The 14547-nt window shown below is 62.9% G+C and overlaps 3 protein-coding genes across 4 annotated transcripts; 2 read left to right on the top strand and 1 right to left on the bottom strand.

The window, feature by feature from the left end:
- Positions 1-623: 623 nt before the first annotated feature.
- On the top strand, positions 624-2384 carry RAX2 (retina and anterior neural fold homeobox 2). Its single transcript, XM_060629894.3, has 2 exons — positions 624-1049; positions 1748-2384. The coding sequence occupies exons 1-2, from the start codon at positions 834-836 to the stop codon at positions 2084-2086; spliced, it is 555 nt and encodes a 184-aa protein (XP_060485877.1). The 5' UTR covers positions 624-833; the 3' UTR covers positions 2087-2384.
- A 958-nt stretch (positions 2385-3342) lies between these two features.
- Positions 3343-6739, bottom strand: MRPL54 (mitochondrial ribosomal protein L54). Of its 2 annotated transcripts, XM_060629895.3 has the most exons (4): positions 6604-6739; positions 6275-6479; positions 5254-5428; positions 3343-4961 (listed from the first exon to the last, which is right to left on the bottom strand). In XM_060629895.3, the coding sequence occupies exons 2-4, from the start codon at positions 6390-6392 to the stop codon at positions 4829-4831; spliced, it is 426 nt and encodes a 141-aa protein (XP_060485878.1). In that variant the 5' UTR covers positions 6393-6479; positions 6604-6739; the 3' UTR covers positions 3343-4828. The 2 variants fall into 2 exon arrangements, with proteins under 2 accessions (XP_060485878.1, XP_060485879.1); XM_060629896.3 differs by having other exon boundaries at positions 5254-5410; positions 6266-6739.
- A 370-nt stretch (positions 6740-7109) lies between these two features.
- APBA3 (amyloid beta precursor protein binding family A member 3) lies at positions 7110-14458 on the top strand. The gene is made up of 11 exons (XM_060629865.3): positions 7110-7349; positions 7946-8535; positions 8624-8663; positions 11620-11765; positions 11938-12024; positions 12130-12291; positions 12712-12891; positions 12969-13181; positions 13796-13915; positions 14010-14150; positions 14262-14458. The coding sequence occupies exons 2-11, from the start codon at positions 7960-7962 to the stop codon at positions 14331-14333; spliced, it is 1737 nt and encodes a 578-aa protein (XP_060485848.1). The 5' UTR covers positions 7110-7349; positions 7946-7959; the 3' UTR covers positions 14334-14458.
- Positions 14459-14547: the final 89 nt, after the last annotated feature.

Raw genomic sequence — 14547 nt, 5'->3', positions numbered from 1 at the left:
ATGCTCTCTGCTTTCATCACCTCGTTGCCCCACCCGGGCAGGTCCTGGTGTCACCATTCTACAGCTAGGGAAACTGAGGCCCAGAGAGGGGAGGCCCTCGGTGTCCTACGGGGAACGGAGGCAGACCCAGGCCGATGGTCCCCCCCCCCCCCCCCGCCCCATGCACACACCCCTCTGGAGCCGCAGCCTTCCTCCCCCCGCCCCCCACGCCCTCCCTCTGCAGCTCAGAGCGGCCAGGGCCTGGGCGGGAGGGGCCGCCTCAATTAATCACCTCGCACTAATCTTCCCATCTCCGGACCCCAACCCGCTCGGGTCTGCAGGACCAGGCCAGCAGCAGACACGCTGGGCCCACTGGGGCGGGGGCCGTGTGGATACTGGGGCCATCGAGGGGCTGCTGGGGGTGGTGAGTACGGGGCAGGTGGCTAAGAGCGGGAGTTGGGGCGCAGAGAGCCCCCCAGTGTCCCAGCCTCCTCCCTTCCTGGGGGGGGGGGGTCCCAGACAGAGAGAGACGGACAGACAGACAGAAGCAGACATGCAGGCAGAGGCAATCCAGGAGAGCTCGAGACGGAGAGAGAAAACAGAGGTGGAGGGACAGGCACCCCGGGAGCCGAGAGCAGAGGAGGGGGAGGCGGATGGAGAGCGAGCCCACCCGAGGTGGACGGAGGGACGGGCCGGGCAGGGCGAATGCGGGACCCGGTGCGCCTTTCCTCGGCGCCTCTAACCCCAGACCCAGAGGACTCGGGGGGGGGGGGGGGCTCCCTGCCCTCCCCAGCTGGTGGCCTCACCACCGTCTGCCCTGCTGCCGTCCCGCCAGGTGGGGGTGAGGACAAGCCATGTTCCTGAGCCCGGGTGAGGGGCCTGTGGCGGAGGCGGGGGGGCCGGGCCCGGGCGAGGAGGCCCCCAAGAAGAAGCACCGGAGAAACCGCACGACCTTCACCACGTACCAGCTGCACCAGCTGGAGAGGGCGTTCGAGGCCTCCCACTACCCGGACGTCTACAGCCGCGAGGAGCTGGCGGCCAAGGTGCACCTGCCGGAGGTGCGCGTGCAGGTGAGGGCACCCGGCAGCCCAGCGAGGGAGCCGGGGCCACACTCGGGCCCTCCGGGGGCATAGGCAGGCGAGACGCCGGGAAGGCTTCCCGGAGGAGGAGGTGTGGGACTGAGACCTTGGCGTCGGAAAGTCGGCCAGTCGGAAAGGAGGAAGGGGGGGTTGGGGTGGGTGGCTGGCTCAGGTGGTAGAACTCGTAACTCTTGATCTCAGGGTTGTGAGTTCAAGCCCCGCTTTGGGTGTAGAGGTTGCTTAAAAATAAAATCATTTAAAACGAAAGGAGGGAGAGAAGGCAGGCAGGCAGGTGGCGCGGTGTCTTTCTAGGCGCGCAGAGCAGTGTATGCAAAGGCGTGGAAGGTGACACCGGGGTGTTTCCGTGGAGCTGGGTGCGAAGCGGGTGGAAGGGGATGCCGACCGCGGCTGAGAAACGGCTTTCCACGGGCGTCAGATGCTGAGCCGGTGGCTGGGACTCAGCGCCCAGGGCCGAGTTTCAGGGAAGACCCCAGGTCGGCTTGATGGGGGCCGTGGGGGGGCCTTCTCGGAGAGGGCCATCTCCTTGAGGCAGCTAACTGCAGGTCAGAGGGAGGCTAGCCGGTTCTGCACAGCGGGGAGCCCCACAGGAGGACACGGGGGGGAGGGAGCGGCGGGCTGGCTCCTCCCCACAGAGCCTGAACCGGGAGCACCCCTCTCACCACCTCCAGGTGTGGTTCCAGAACCGCCGGGCCAAGTGGCGCCGCCAGGAGCGTCTGGAGTCGGGCTCCGGGGCCGTGGCAGCCCCGAGGCTCCCCGAGGCCCCAGCCCTGCCGTTCGCCCGCCCTCCGGCCATGCCGCTGCCCCTGGAGCCCTGGCTGGGCCCCGGGCCCCCGGCCGTGCCAGGCCTCCCGCGCCTCCTGGGCCCAGGCCCCGGGCTGCAGGCGTCCTTCGGGCCCCACGCCTTTGGCCCAGCCTTCACGGAGGGCTTCGCCCTGGAGGAGGCGTCCCTGCGGCTGCTGGCCAAGGAGCACGCACAGGCTCTGGACAGGGCCTGGCCTCCCGCCTGAGTCTGGGGCCCGCCCGTGGCCACCCGTGCCGGTGCCCCTGCCTTGCATCCCGGGGGGGAGGTGGCCTCCGCCTCCCCGCCTGCGGGCCGGGCAAGGGGTGGACCGTGAAGTAAGGCTGCCATCGCAAGACACGCCCAAGTCCCCCTGCCCGCTCCTCGTCCCTCACGGCGGAGCCCCGGCTCTCTCAGAAGTGACAAAGGACAGCAGTGGCCTCCCATGGCCCTGGCGTCTTTCACTGTGTGTCCCCCGCGTGCCCGTCGCTTTACCCCTCGTGACAGCTGCTTTACGGGGGAGGAAACCGGCCCAGGGAGGCCAGTTTCCACAGCCACACAGCCACTCGGGGTGGAGCCGTCGTTCAAGCTCGTTGCCCAAGCCCAACTCCCCAGGTGCCACGCCGAGTCCACAGCGGTGTGGGACGCGGGGGGAGCCGGGCTGGGCGCAAACGGCGGGTTCTCAGGCAGAAGCAGGCAGACGCTCTGCTCCCTCTGTAAATCAAAATGTGGCTTCTGTCCCCACTGACCACAGACCCGGTCACGTCTCCCAGCCCAGTGAGGGCGGGATGGGGCCCTGCTGGCAAGACCCACATTTGTCCCGTCCAGCCCAGCCATGTCTCCCCAGGGCGTGACGGACACCCTTCCGGAACTCGGCTGGACTCCTTGGCAAGGGGGCCACGGAGGGCAAGGAACAGAGTGTGAGCAGGCCGGAGGCCCCCCCAGCGTCAGCAGGACACGGGACTTCCCCATAGGACGGGACAGCCCAGGTCGCGACAGGAGGGGAGGGGCTGGAAGGCAGGAGGTGCACGTAACCGCCCTCCCTTTGAGCTCTGTCCCCGGAGTAACCACAGGTTCACTTCCGGGTCCTCACGTCACTGCACACCCACCGGGTGGGGTTCGAGCTGCCCTGCTCACCTTGGCTCACGTGACACCTCACACAGGAGCCCCCTGGCCCGGTCTTCCTCGCATGGTGGCAGCCAGGTCAGCGGCCCACCCACGCATCTTGCATCCATCTGACCGCCGGCCGCCCAGCCGCCCAGCCCCCTCCCACCCATCGTCCGGTGATCCCTCTGTCCATCCATCCACTGCGCGACGGGGCCGTAACGGTGAACAGAACGAGACAAAAATCCCTACCCCGACGGAGTTGCCACTCTGATGGGAGACAGACACAAGCACAATTAAATAAACACCGACGTTCGTACTTAAAACACCAGCTGGCTGTAAGTGCTGGGACAAAATAAAACCAGAAGAGGCAGTCTGGAGTGCAGGGAACAACTGTAGTTCGACAGGCCGGTCGGGGGGCCTCTCAGACGTGACATCACGGAATCGGAGGAGGTGAAAGAGGGAGCCATGGGAACACCCTGGGGGGGGGGGAGCCACCCAGGCAGCGGGAACAGCACCCCCAAAGGCTCTGGGGCAGGACCGGGGTGGGCACGAGGGAGGAACCGCCAGGAGGCCCCTGTGGCTGGAGCAGCGAGGTGCCCGCAGGGAGGTGACAGGAGGCAGGTGTGGCAAGGCCTTGTAGCCGTGACACCTTTGTTTTTACACCGAGAGCCAAGGGGATCCACGGGAGGGCTGGGACCCTCCGCCTGCTCTGGGCGGGCCACAGGGACGGCAAGTAATCCGCTTGGGCAGAGTCTTCCTAAGAGGATGAGGACTCCCATTTTCCTGGGACTAGACGGAATTAGTCCCCAGCCCCGCCCACCCAGCCACACAAGCAGAGGAGCCCGGAGGGCCCCTGGTCCTGCCCCCAGGGGGTGCCCTCATCCCATCCCCCACTCCACCCCCTGCAAGCCCCAGCCTCGGCCCTGGGTCCCAGGCAGGGCAGGAGTTAGGACTGCTGGGAGCTGGGGTTCTCACTCAGGTCTGTGGGTCAGGTTCACAGGGTCTTAATGCAAGATTCCGGGATGCATCTCCTGCTGGGGTGAAGGTGAGGGAGGGGGCGGGGCAGACCGAGACCCGGGTACCAGACGGGTGGACAGGAGGATGGTGGTGAGGCCCAGGTCGCCGGGCTATTTCAAATGACCGGCCCATGCAGACGACACATGACTCTGGCCAAAGAAGGAAAACGAAGTGCCTTGTCTCTGGCTGGGCTTGCTAAACTAGGTAGGGGGCTTCAGCCGGGAGTCCTGGAGCCACACTCGTCCAAGACAACTAGTCCCTGGGGCTACAAGGACCCAGAGACAGAGCCACACACCTGGACACCGAAGTCCCCGAGGCCAGCATGCCTCAGGGCAGAGCCCGCCCCAGACACTTCGGCTTCCGAAGGCCACAAAGACGCTTACGGTCCGGGTGGCACGGAAAAGGGTTGAGTCCCTTGCAACCAAGCAAGTTGGGTCTAAAAACAGCTCTTCCTGGAAGATGAGCTGGGGCCTCTTGGGCGGCGTGAGAAATCCCGAAGATGGACAGCAACCGCCCGGGGGGAGGCTGCAGCCACGGAACCACGGGGCCTGAGTCGCCCCCCCCCCCCCCCCCCCCCTGCCCCAGTCTCCCTCCCGGCTCCGGCAGCAGACGGCACCCAGCAGCACCCAGGGCCCGCGAGGACCCCCAGGGCCCTGGTCCGGCCTCACTCTGGGGACCAACCAGGCACCAGGTGAGGGGCCTCCTCTGTTCTCAGAAAACTCTTTTCTCCAGGCAGATAGAGTCTTCTGTGGGGGCAGGATGGGGAAGGCGCTGTGTGCCTCCGGGGTCCTCCCGCCGGGCCTGGTGAGGTCCCTGACGGGTCAGGGCGGCCCGGGGCCTTCCCCTGCTAGAACTTCCGGTTCTTGCTCAATCGGTTGTGACGCCAGATGTTGTGTTTCCGCAGCAGCCGCCAGTACTCCCGGGTCTCGGGGTCCAGCTCCTCCAGCTTCTTGGGGGGGCCCAGGTTCATCTGGAACAGCCTGATGCGGTGTGGGCAGGGGTCAGGGCCGCACAGCAGACCCCCACAGCTCCCCCACCCCAGGCACCCCGGGTAGAGGCAGCAGCACACGGGGCCCCACACAGAGGCTGCGCTGTCCTGCCCCAGGGCCTTTGCACTGGCTGTTCCATCCACCTTTAAAGCTCCTTCCACCCACTCAGGTCTGGAGCCACGCATCACCTCCCCAGGGAAGCCCTCTGGAAAGCACAGGGGATCAGCTAGGCCACCTTCACCCCGTCACTTGGTCTCCCGGGTCTCCAGCCTGGCCCACTCACCACTCAGGGTACTCCTCGTCTGGCTTCAGGATCACGTCCTGGCCCTCCTTGTAGATGTTGACGCCCATGGCATGAGTGGTGAGTCGGACAGGGTCCGTACATACGTCTGGGTCCTTCAGGGCCTCGCTGACCACACCACCTTTGCCGCCTTTGCCCCCTTTGCCCCCCTTCATGACTGGGGGGGGGGGGCGGGTGGGAGAGAATCGTTTCTGTCCAGCTGCACCCCAGGAGGCCAGCCTTCTTTTCTACCCCTTTCTCCGGGTGGCCCCCGGGTCCCCTAGACTCTTGCCTGCTGCACCCAAAATGATCTTTTTGAATGCTTATTTTTGAGACAGAGAGCGAGAGCAGGGGAGGAGCAGAGAGAAGGGGACACAGGACCCTTAGCAGTGAGTCCGATACGGGGCTTGAAGCCATGAACCGTGAGACTGTGACCTGAGCGGAAGTCTGACGCTCAACCGACTGAGCCACCCAGGCGCCCCATGCACCCAAAATGACTTTAAGTGAGACACAGATCCTGCTTTCAACACTGCCGCGCAGACCGACCAAGTCATTGCTCTCCAATTCTGTTTTGATACCTTCTGTGTATCTCACAGAGAAAAAGCTCTGGTATGTGTCTTTAACGCCCAACATTTTGTCAGTTCCCTCCTTTGAACAAAGGAGATCAGGCAAGGCTATACCCAGCTCATTTTGCCTTTGCTTAGGTGGCTGATACTTAGACGGGCCCCTCTCCTTCCTCGAATTTCCGGTGGCGGGTAGCCCAAGGTCACACAGTGACCCAAGAGTTGGGACCCAAGTTCCTAACACCCCACCCCACCCCCCGCAACAAAACACATCCCGCACCGGCGCAGTGAGCCAAATCCCTTCCTAGGCCCCTCAGAGCGCGCCTGCGCAAATAGCTCAGCGTCTGCCTCTTTAAGCTCGCGCCCGGATTCTAGGCACCGCCTCCCACACAAGCGCCTGCGCACTATTAACTCCCAATTCCCAAACCATGCCCATCTGGGTCCCCCTTAACCCAGCTCACCCGGTCTCTTGGCGTAACCCCGTACAAGGAGTCTTCCAGGCTCGACAGGGACCGGGAGCTCCCGGGCCGACCAGCTGGCCCAGGTCCGCGTAGCCCCGAAGAGGCATCTGGCCGCCATGGCGTATGCCGGCTGTCCGCACGTGCACTTTTCCGGGAGACGACAGCGTCTAAGGGGTGCTTGGGAGTTGTAGGCTCCTAGAGATTTCTGGGAAATGTAGTACTCCACCGTTAGCCACTCACCGTGACTTTTTACAGGGGTCTTCAGTTACCGTGTGAGGGGACTTTCCAAAGAGATTTCATTTACTAATTGCCCTTCTTTGGTTACTTACCACTTAAAGATCACACCTTATGCATTCCTGATTCTATTCAAGGCGCGATTACTGAAAACCTAAAAGTAATTGGCTAATACTTAACGCCTCATTATCCTCCGGCCCTTTTGCTAAATCTGTAGCCAGCTCGATCTCGTTTAATCCTCACCAGTAGCAGGTAGCTGCTATTATTATTCCCAGTTTATAATTGCGGAAGCGAAGCTCAGGGAGGGAAAGTTAGGCCAGGACGCGCCATCCCGCCTCCCTACTGTGAGCGAAACCGGAAGTCCATGTAAAATAGGGTCCCGGCGCTGCTTCCGGTGTCCGTGGAGTCGAGAGAGACCGCCTCTCCCTTTGAGATTTTCCAGTCCCATTTTTTTCTCATCCATTGGGATAACGCCCACAGCCGCAGAAGGGAGGCAATGATCACTAACCCCGTTTTGTAATTGAGGAGTCAGGCCCAGAGGCCAGCCCGGGCTCTCACTCTGTGTAAACGGAGCATTTGGACTCGAACCCTTGGTTCCGACACCTGGCGCTCCGGCGCCGCGAGGCTGGCTGGGAGAACTACATTTCCCAGCAGGCCCGGCAAACGCGCGCAAGCCCAGTGGGCCGGGAGCGCTGCGCGGACGGACCTGCCGGCGCCGCGGCCACTGGAGGGCTGTCCTGCCGGGGCGTGGGGTCCTGGGGGCCGTGCGGGCTGAGGCCACCTCGGTGTGGGAAGTGAGTGGCCTGACGGGGCAGAACGGGGCCTGGAGCCGGCGGCTGAGGTACGGGGTCTGAAGTCTTGAGTCTGGGGTCTTCGGGAGGACCGGGGTCTTCACTGGTAGCTTTAGGCTCGAGTTAGGTCTTCAGGCTGGGTTCTGAAGTCCGGGTCAGAGCCTGGGGTTGATCTTGAGCGTGACATTGGAGGTTTTGAGACGAAGCTCTGCTTTCTGGGGTCTTGGATCTCGGCTTAGACTGAGGTCTTGAGTCCGCGGTCTCATGGACCTGTACCAACCGGGTCTGTAGAGTCAGGATGTGTCTCCCACCTGGGTTACAAGGTCGCGGTGGAGAAAGATGTGGAAGAACTAAGTCTGGGGTGACGGGATCCACGGCTGGGAGAGGCCTGGGGTGACAGGTACAGGGCCGGGCCGGGGCGGGGGGTTGGGGGGGGAACCTCAGGGTTTGGAGCCTGTGGAGCTACTGTCTTACAACGGCCTGTTCTGCGCCTCAGTTTCCTCATCTATACAATGGAGATCATAGCAGACCCTTCCTTGCAGGGTATGGTGCGGCTTAAGTTATGTGCTCTGTATGAGCGGCACCCACCTAGAGCCTGGCACCCGGTTGGCACTCAGGAGATCGTATCTTTGAATCTCTCTTTCAGATGCTGGCCCAGGCATGGAATCCCTGACAACTTCCCAGTCTCCCCCAGGCCCTCCAGCTATGGACTTGGAGGAGCCCAGGGACGCCCTCTCACCCCCTCGGGACGTCACCCCCAACTGCCAGTGGGACCCGGTGCCGGGAGGCCCCGGCAGCCTGAATCAGATGGAACTTGATGGGCCAAGTATCCGGGAACTGGTGCAGCAGTTTGAGGCTCTGCCTGGTGATCTGGCGAGCTTGTCCCCAGACGGACCTCCCTGCCCCCTGCACGTTGCCACCGGCCACGGCCTGGCCTCCCAGGACGTTGCTGATGCCCACGGGCTCTTGTCTGCCGAGGCCGGCCGGGACGACCTGCTGAGCCTTCTGCGCTGCCAGGAGTGTCCTCCTCCCCAGTCTTGTCCGAAGGAGCCTCCGGACCCTGCTCCTCGCCTGTTGCAGCCCCCTGAGGACCCAGACGGGGATGCCGGCCCCCCGGAATGGCCGGAGGGCGCTTCTGCCGAGCAGGCCGGCAGCCGGAGCTCAAGCAGCTCCCCAGAACCGTGGCTGGAGACAGTCCCTCTGGTTGTTCCCGAAGAGCCCCCTGCCAGTGTCCAGGTAGAGCCTGTCCCGCCTCCTGGGCCGCCTCTGCTGCCAGCAGCCAAGCCAGGGGACTCAGTCCTGCCCCTCTTCTGTCTTCTTCCAGAGCCCCAAGACCCTGGTGCCATACCCTGCCCTCCAGGAGGGTGAGTGTCCTGTCCACCCTGGCCGCAGGGACTGGGCAGTTTCAGAATAGCCCGCCTCAGGCTCCCAAATTGGCACAAAGTTGGCCAGGGACGAGTTGCTTCTAGAGAGGCTCTGAGGTTGGTTGAGCAGATTCCAGACGGTCCGGTGAGAATGTTCTAGAATGAATGGGGACGGAAGGGCAGGTTTGCCATGTGGAGCACCGGGTTCTAGAGCAGGGCTTGGCAGATGACCATCTGCGGACCACATCCAACCCGCCGCCTGTTCTGGCACGTCTTGTGAGCTAACCAGCTCTTAGGTTAAAAAAAAAAAAAATTTTTTTTTTAATGTTTTTATTTTGAGAGCGAGAGTGCGCACGAGCAGGGGAGGGGCAGAGAGAGAGAGGGAGCGAGAGCGTCCAAAGCAGGCTCCGCGCTGTCAGCACAGAGCCCCGCATGGGGCTCGATCTCATGAACCGCGAGGTCGTGACCTGAGCCGAAGTCAAGGGTCGGTCGCTTAACCGACTGAGCCACCCAGGCGCCCCGGCTCTTACATTTTTAAGCGGCTGGAAGGAAACAGAATAATATTTCTTGATGCATAAAAAGATGTGCAACTCAAATTTCAGCGACAAATAAAGTTTTATTGAGACACAACCAGGCCCATTCATTCACGGACTGTCTATGGTGGTTTTCATGTTACAACGGCCAGGGGTTGAGTAGTTTCCACAGAGACCATCTGGCCCACAAAGACCAACGTATTTACTGTTTGTCCGCTTGCATAAGAAGTTTGTCAATCTCTGCCCCGAAGGTGTGGAAAGAACTGGTTCTGGGCATCTAGAATGTTCTAGGACTTCCACGTAAACTACCTGAGGCTATAAGTCAAAGAGCAAGTTTTATGGTTGGCGGAAGGGGAGCTGGTTTGGACCAATGGTTACAAGGTGCCAGAATCACGGGTGGAGCTATGAGTCACCCAGGTAGTTCCAGATTTTGGCATTTTGCCTGTGGTTCTAGATTAAGAGAACCTGGGCTGGTGAGAGTGTTCTGGAATGAACCGAGCCATCTAGACTGGGGGGTTTTGTAATCATGGGTGGAAAAGAGCTTATCTGCCGCTCCAGACCAAAGGAGGGTGTTCTGCCACTGTGGATAGGGCCATCTGGTTCTAGAGCACTCAGAAAGTTCTAGAGTTGTGCGATACAATAGAATCATAACGTGAGCCACGAGTGACTTTCGATTTTCTAGTTCTCTGCTTTACAGAAAAGATAAGACTAGTAATATTTTTTTAATTTTTAAAAAATATGTATTTATTGGGGCACCTGGGCGGCCTAGTGGGCCGAGCGTCCAACTTCAGCTCAGGTCCCTATCTCGCGGTCTGAGAGTTCGAGCCCCAAGTGCGGCTCTGTGCTGACGGCTCAGAGCCTGGAGCCTGCTTCGGATTCTGTGTCTCCCTCTCTCTCTGCCCCTCCCCTGCTCGCTCTCTCTCTCTCTCTCTCTCTCAAAAATAAATAAATGTTAAAAATATATACAATTATTTATTTACTTTGAGAGACGGAGAGAGAGAATCACCAGCAGCCTCCAGTACGTCAGCGCAGAGCCTGACACGGGGCTCGATCCCACGATCCGTGAGATCGTGACCTGAGTCGAGACGAAGACTCAGATGCTTCACCCAGTGAGCCCTCCCCCCGGCCCCGGGCACTCCAAAATTCCTACCGTTTTAACTAACTCAAACGTATTTGAGTGTCGTTTCAACGTCCAATCGGTATCTTACAATCGTTTACGTCTTTTTCACACTAAATTTTCAAAATGCCGTGTGCGTTTTACACGTCACAGCATATTTCGGGGGCACGACACCCACCTGTGCCTGGCTGTTAGCATAGTGGATGGTGCGGTTCTAGAAGCTCAGAGTAGAGCTGTCTGCCGTTCCAGAATGCTTAGGGTCTTCCAGAGCTGGGGCCTGTACCTGTCGCTGTAAACAAACAAAGCAATGGCTCCCGGTTAGGACACTTTAGAACTGACCGAGCCGTCTGGTCCGGTTCTAGACTGCTCAGGGAATTACAGAACCAGGAGGGGAACGTTCCGCGTGTTTCTGGGCTGGGTTGGTGGGATTCTAGAACTTTGAGCAGAGTTGTTTGTTCCTGGGCTGCTCCGAGAATTCTTAGAACCACCGTGTACAACTGAAGTGTCGCAACTATGTGAGGACGTTCTAGAACCGTTGGAAGCGTGACCCGATGCCGTCACGATGAAGAAGTTACAGAATCACGGAGTGGGGAGATGTGGTTCCGGAGTGGTGCCCATTTCTGGACGCCCCCCCCCGGAATTCTGTGGTCGGAGACTGCCGGAGAGTTCTGGAGTCACAGAGGGGAGCCAGCTGGGGTTCTGGACGGTGTGAGTTTTAGAAATGTGACAAGGGGTCTCTTTCTGCTCTGATCGGGAACAGAGCCGTCTGCAGGTCTGGGCTGGCAAGGGAGAAATCTGGAACGGTGGTCAAAGCTCACTGGCTCTAGATGGATTTGGGGGATTCTAGAACCACCGAGTGACGCTGACTGGTCCTAGGACATTGCTGGTTTTAGAAACGGGACTGCCTGGTTGTCGCCTGATGACAGAATTCTAGAAACACGGGGTGGAGGTGTCTGTCGTGAGCTTTTTTTTTTTTTCTGGGGGGCTCTGACCCTGGTTCTAGACCCTCAGGGGTCCAGAAACTGGGTCATCTGGCCCAGGGTCCTTGAGCCGTGGACAGAGTCAGCTGGTTCGAGACTGACGAGAGGGCTCTAGATCTGTGAAGGCCAAGCTGCTTGTCCCTCCTGCTGCTGGGATGGTTCTGGAACGGCGGCGGGCAGACCCGCGTGGCTCGAGTGCTAGGCTGGGGGGTAGAAGTCGGTGCTTCCAGACCACCGTGGGAGCCGGGACCCTGGGCGGAGCGTGTGGGGCTGGACACGGCCGGCGGGGCGCTCTCGGGCTGACCCTCCTCCGCTGTCGCCTTCAGTCCCTGGTCCCTGTGACCATGAAGACCTCCTAGACGGTGTCATATTTGGGGCCAAATACTTGGGCTCCACCCAGCTGGTGTCCGAGCGGAACCCGCCCCCCAGCACACGCATGGCCCAGGCCCGGGAGGCGATGGACCGCGTCAAGGTGAAGCCAGGGCCGGGCAGGTGGGGCTCCCCAGGGCCGGTGGGAGGTGGGGGGGGGGGGCAGGGGGGAGCCACAGGCCGGTCCTCCGAGGCCCCTGGAGCCTGGCGGGGGTGGGGCGGGCAGAGGCTGGGTCTTCGTGGGCCTCCACTTCCCACCCCCCCCCCCCCCACAGGCCCCCGAGGGGGAGACCCAGCCCATGACGGAGGTGGACCTCTTTGTCTCCACCAAGAGGGTCAAGGTTCTGACGGCTGACTCCCAGGTACAGGGCCGGGCCGGCCCCCGGGCTGGGGGTGCCCCCGCCCCCCCGAGGGTCCGCACAGCCCACCCAGGCCTGGTCTCCCCCCCCCCCCCCGCCCCCCTGCAGGAGGCCATGATGGACCACGCCCTGCAGACCATCTCGTACATTGCCGACATCGGCAACGTGCTGGTGCTCATGGCCCGGCGGCGGCTGGCCCGGCGGCCGGCGCCCCAGGCACACAGCCGCCAGCTCTACAGGATGATCTGTCACGTCTTCCACTCAGAGGACGTGAGCAGCCCGGCTCCGGGCGTGGGGGGGGGGGGGGGGGGCTCGGGGCCCGCCCTGCGCTCTTCCAGAGACCCCTGGTCACGCCGTCGCTGCAGCGTCCTTCCATCGGTCCTCAGCGCTGTCGGCTGTCTCCCCCACCACCCCCTGGGCCTCTGGTCTTTGCCATAAGCCTCAGAGACTGGCGGCCCACCCCCCAGCCTTCCCCCCTCCGGGCCGGTGTCCCTCCCCTCCCCCGACAGATTCCCCAAGACAGCGGCTGCTTTCCACAGTCCCCGTAGCCACGGGGCACGGGGCTGTCTCCCAGGAGTCCTGTCCCTGGTGGGGCCGGGAGGGCTCAGCCCCGAGGACGCCCGAGGGTCTGGGAGACCTGAAGGAGGGGGGCGGGACACCCCCCGAGAGCCGCTGCCCGTCGCCACGCAGGCCCAGCTCATTGCTCAGGCCATCGGCCAGGCCTTCAGCGTGGCCTACAGGCAGTTCCTCCGGGAGAGCGGCATCGACCCCAGCCAGGTGGGCGCCCAGCAGAGCCTGGGGGCCACGGGCCCCGGCCACCTCCACAACGGGGACCTCGACCACTTCTCCAACAGCGAGAACTGCAGGGAGGTGAGCGTGCGGGCCGGGGGCCCCTGCCAGCCCCCCTCAGAGCCGCCCTCATGCCTCCCACCGTGTCCCCCCCCCAGGTGTGCATCGAGAAGCGTCGGGGTGAGGGCCTGGGCGTGGCCCTGGTGGAGTCGGGCTGGGGCTCCCTGCTGCCCACGGCCGTCATCGCCAACCTGCTGCACGGGGGCCCTGCCGAGCGCTCGGGGGCCCTCAGCATCGGGGACCGCCTTACTGCCATCAACGGGACCAGCCTGGTGGGGCTGCCCCTGGCCGCCTGCCAGGCCGCCGTCCGCGTGAGTCCTCTCAGGGTGGCAGGGTGCTTTCCCTGGGCCAGTCCAGAGGGGCATGGAGCATTAAGTCCCCACCCCCCCCCCACCCCCCCGCTGCCGCGTGCTCCGGGAAACTGAGTCTTGGAGAGGGGACGTTGTTGGTCCGGGTGACCGTGATGGGGTGAAGGCAGGATGGGAGCACCAGCAGCCCAGCTATGGGGCCGGGGGCCTTCCTGTCCGCCGCGAGGCAGCAAGCGTGTTCTTGAGTCTGGACCCTTTTGTTGGATGGGGAAACTGAGGCCCGAACATGGGGAGGGACCTGGTCAGGAGGGCGGGTCCGACACGGCCCACACAGCAGGTTAAGGAGTGAGCACGGCCGACCTGGCTAGAAGCTTGCTTCCCGTGAGGAAACGGAGGCCGCGGGAAGGGAGGGGTCACACAGCTCCGACCCGAGGCTGCCCGGCTTGAGTCTTGTCTTCTTAACTGCTTCTCGAGGAGCCTTCTAGAATCTAGGGCCCTGACTCCAAAGCTCCATTTTATGAGTGGGTAAACGGAGGCCCGGAGGGAGCTGCAGCGTGCCGCGAGGTCCGGCAGCGCCCTGGGGGCCTCGCTAAGCCCACAGCCCCTGTCGCGCACAGGAGGTGAAGTCGCAGACGCTGGTGACCCTCAGCATCATCCACTGCCCGCCGGTCACCACGGCCATCATCCGTCGGCCCCACGCCCGCGAACAGCTGGGCTTCTGCGTGGAGGACGGCATCGTGAGACCCCAGCCCCGGGACAGGGTGGAGGGGGGGGTGGGGGGGACCGGCGGCCCCCCCCTGAGCAGCACGGCCCCTTCCCCGCTCCCTCCAGATCTGCAGTCTCCTCCGGGGCGGCATCGCCGAGCGCGGGGGCGTGCGCGTGGGGCACCGCATCATCGAGATCAACGGGCACAGCGTGGTGGCCACGCCGCACGCCCGCATCATCGAGCTGCTCACCGAGGCGCACGTTGAGGTGCGCGGGCAGCGGCCGGGGCGGGGCCGGGGGCGGGGCCAGGGTGGGGGCGTGCCCTCCTGCCGGCCCAGGCCCGCCCCCAGCCGCCGGCCTCCGCTCTGGCCCCCCCAGGTCCACATCAAAACGATGCCGGCCGCCACCTACCGCCTGCTCACCGGCCAGGAGCAGCCCGTGTACCTGTGACCGGCCACCAGCCCGCCACCGTGCCTTAGCGCCAGCAGCCCCGGGACTCCGTCCGCGGAGCCTCCGGAGGCTTCTTGGCTCCTTGTTATTCTCTGACATAAAACATTAAATGCTTAACAAACGGGCAGCATCTTGGCTTGAGATCTGCGGGGTTCAGAGAGGAAGGATACGACCGACTCTCAACTCGGTGTCCTTCCTGGAAATCTCTAGAAGC

The sequence above is a fragment of the Panthera onca genome, chromosome A2 (assembly GCF_046562875.1).
Source record: "Panthera onca isolate mPanOnc1 chromosome A2, mPanOnc1 haplotype 2, whole genome shotgun sequence".
Classification (NCBI taxonomy): domain Eukaryota; kingdom Metazoa; phylum Chordata; class Mammalia; order Carnivora; family Felidae; genus Panthera; species Panthera onca.
This window is presented reverse-complemented; position numbering and strand designations above follow the sequence as displayed.

What these genes read in the sequence shown, in the direction of transcription:
- RAX2 (XM_060629894.3), top strand. Translation starts at nt 834, where the DNA reads ATGTTCCTGAGCCCGGGTGAGGGGCCTGTGGCGGAGGCGGGGGGGCCG. An exon ending in TGCCGGAGGTGCGCGTGCAG is followed by an intron (nt 1,050 to 1,747) that starts GTGAGGGCACCC and finishes CACCACCTCCAG; the next exon opens with GTGTGGTTCCAGAACCGCCG.
- MRPL54 (XM_060629895.3), bottom strand. Translation starts at nt 6,392, where the DNA reads ATGGCGGCCAGATGCCTCTTCGGGGCTACGCGGACCTGGGCCAGCTGG. An exon ending in GGGTTACGCCAAGAGACCGG is followed by an intron (nt 5,429 to 6,274) that starts GTGAGCTGGGTT and finishes CCCCCCCCCCAG; the next exon opens with TCATGAAGGGGGGCAAAGGG. An exon ending in GACGAGGAGTACCCTGAGTG is followed by an intron (nt 4,962 to 5,253) that starts GTGAGTGGGCCA and finishes ACACCGCATCAG; the next exon opens with GCTGTTCCAGATGAACCTGG.
- APBA3 (XM_060629865.3), top strand. Translation starts at nt 7,960, where the DNA reads ATGGAATCCCTGACAACTTCCCAGTCTCCCCCAGGCCCTCCAGCTATG. An exon ending in ACGTCTTCCACTCAGAGGAC is followed by an intron (nt 12,292 to 12,711) that starts GTGAGCAGCCCG and finishes GTCGCCACGCAG; the next exon opens with GCCCAGCTCATTGCTCAGGC. An exon ending in TCACCGAGGCGCACGTTGAG is followed by an intron (nt 14,151 to 14,261) that starts GTGCGCGGGCAG and finishes TGGCCCCCCCAG; the next exon opens with GTCCACATCAAAACGATGCC.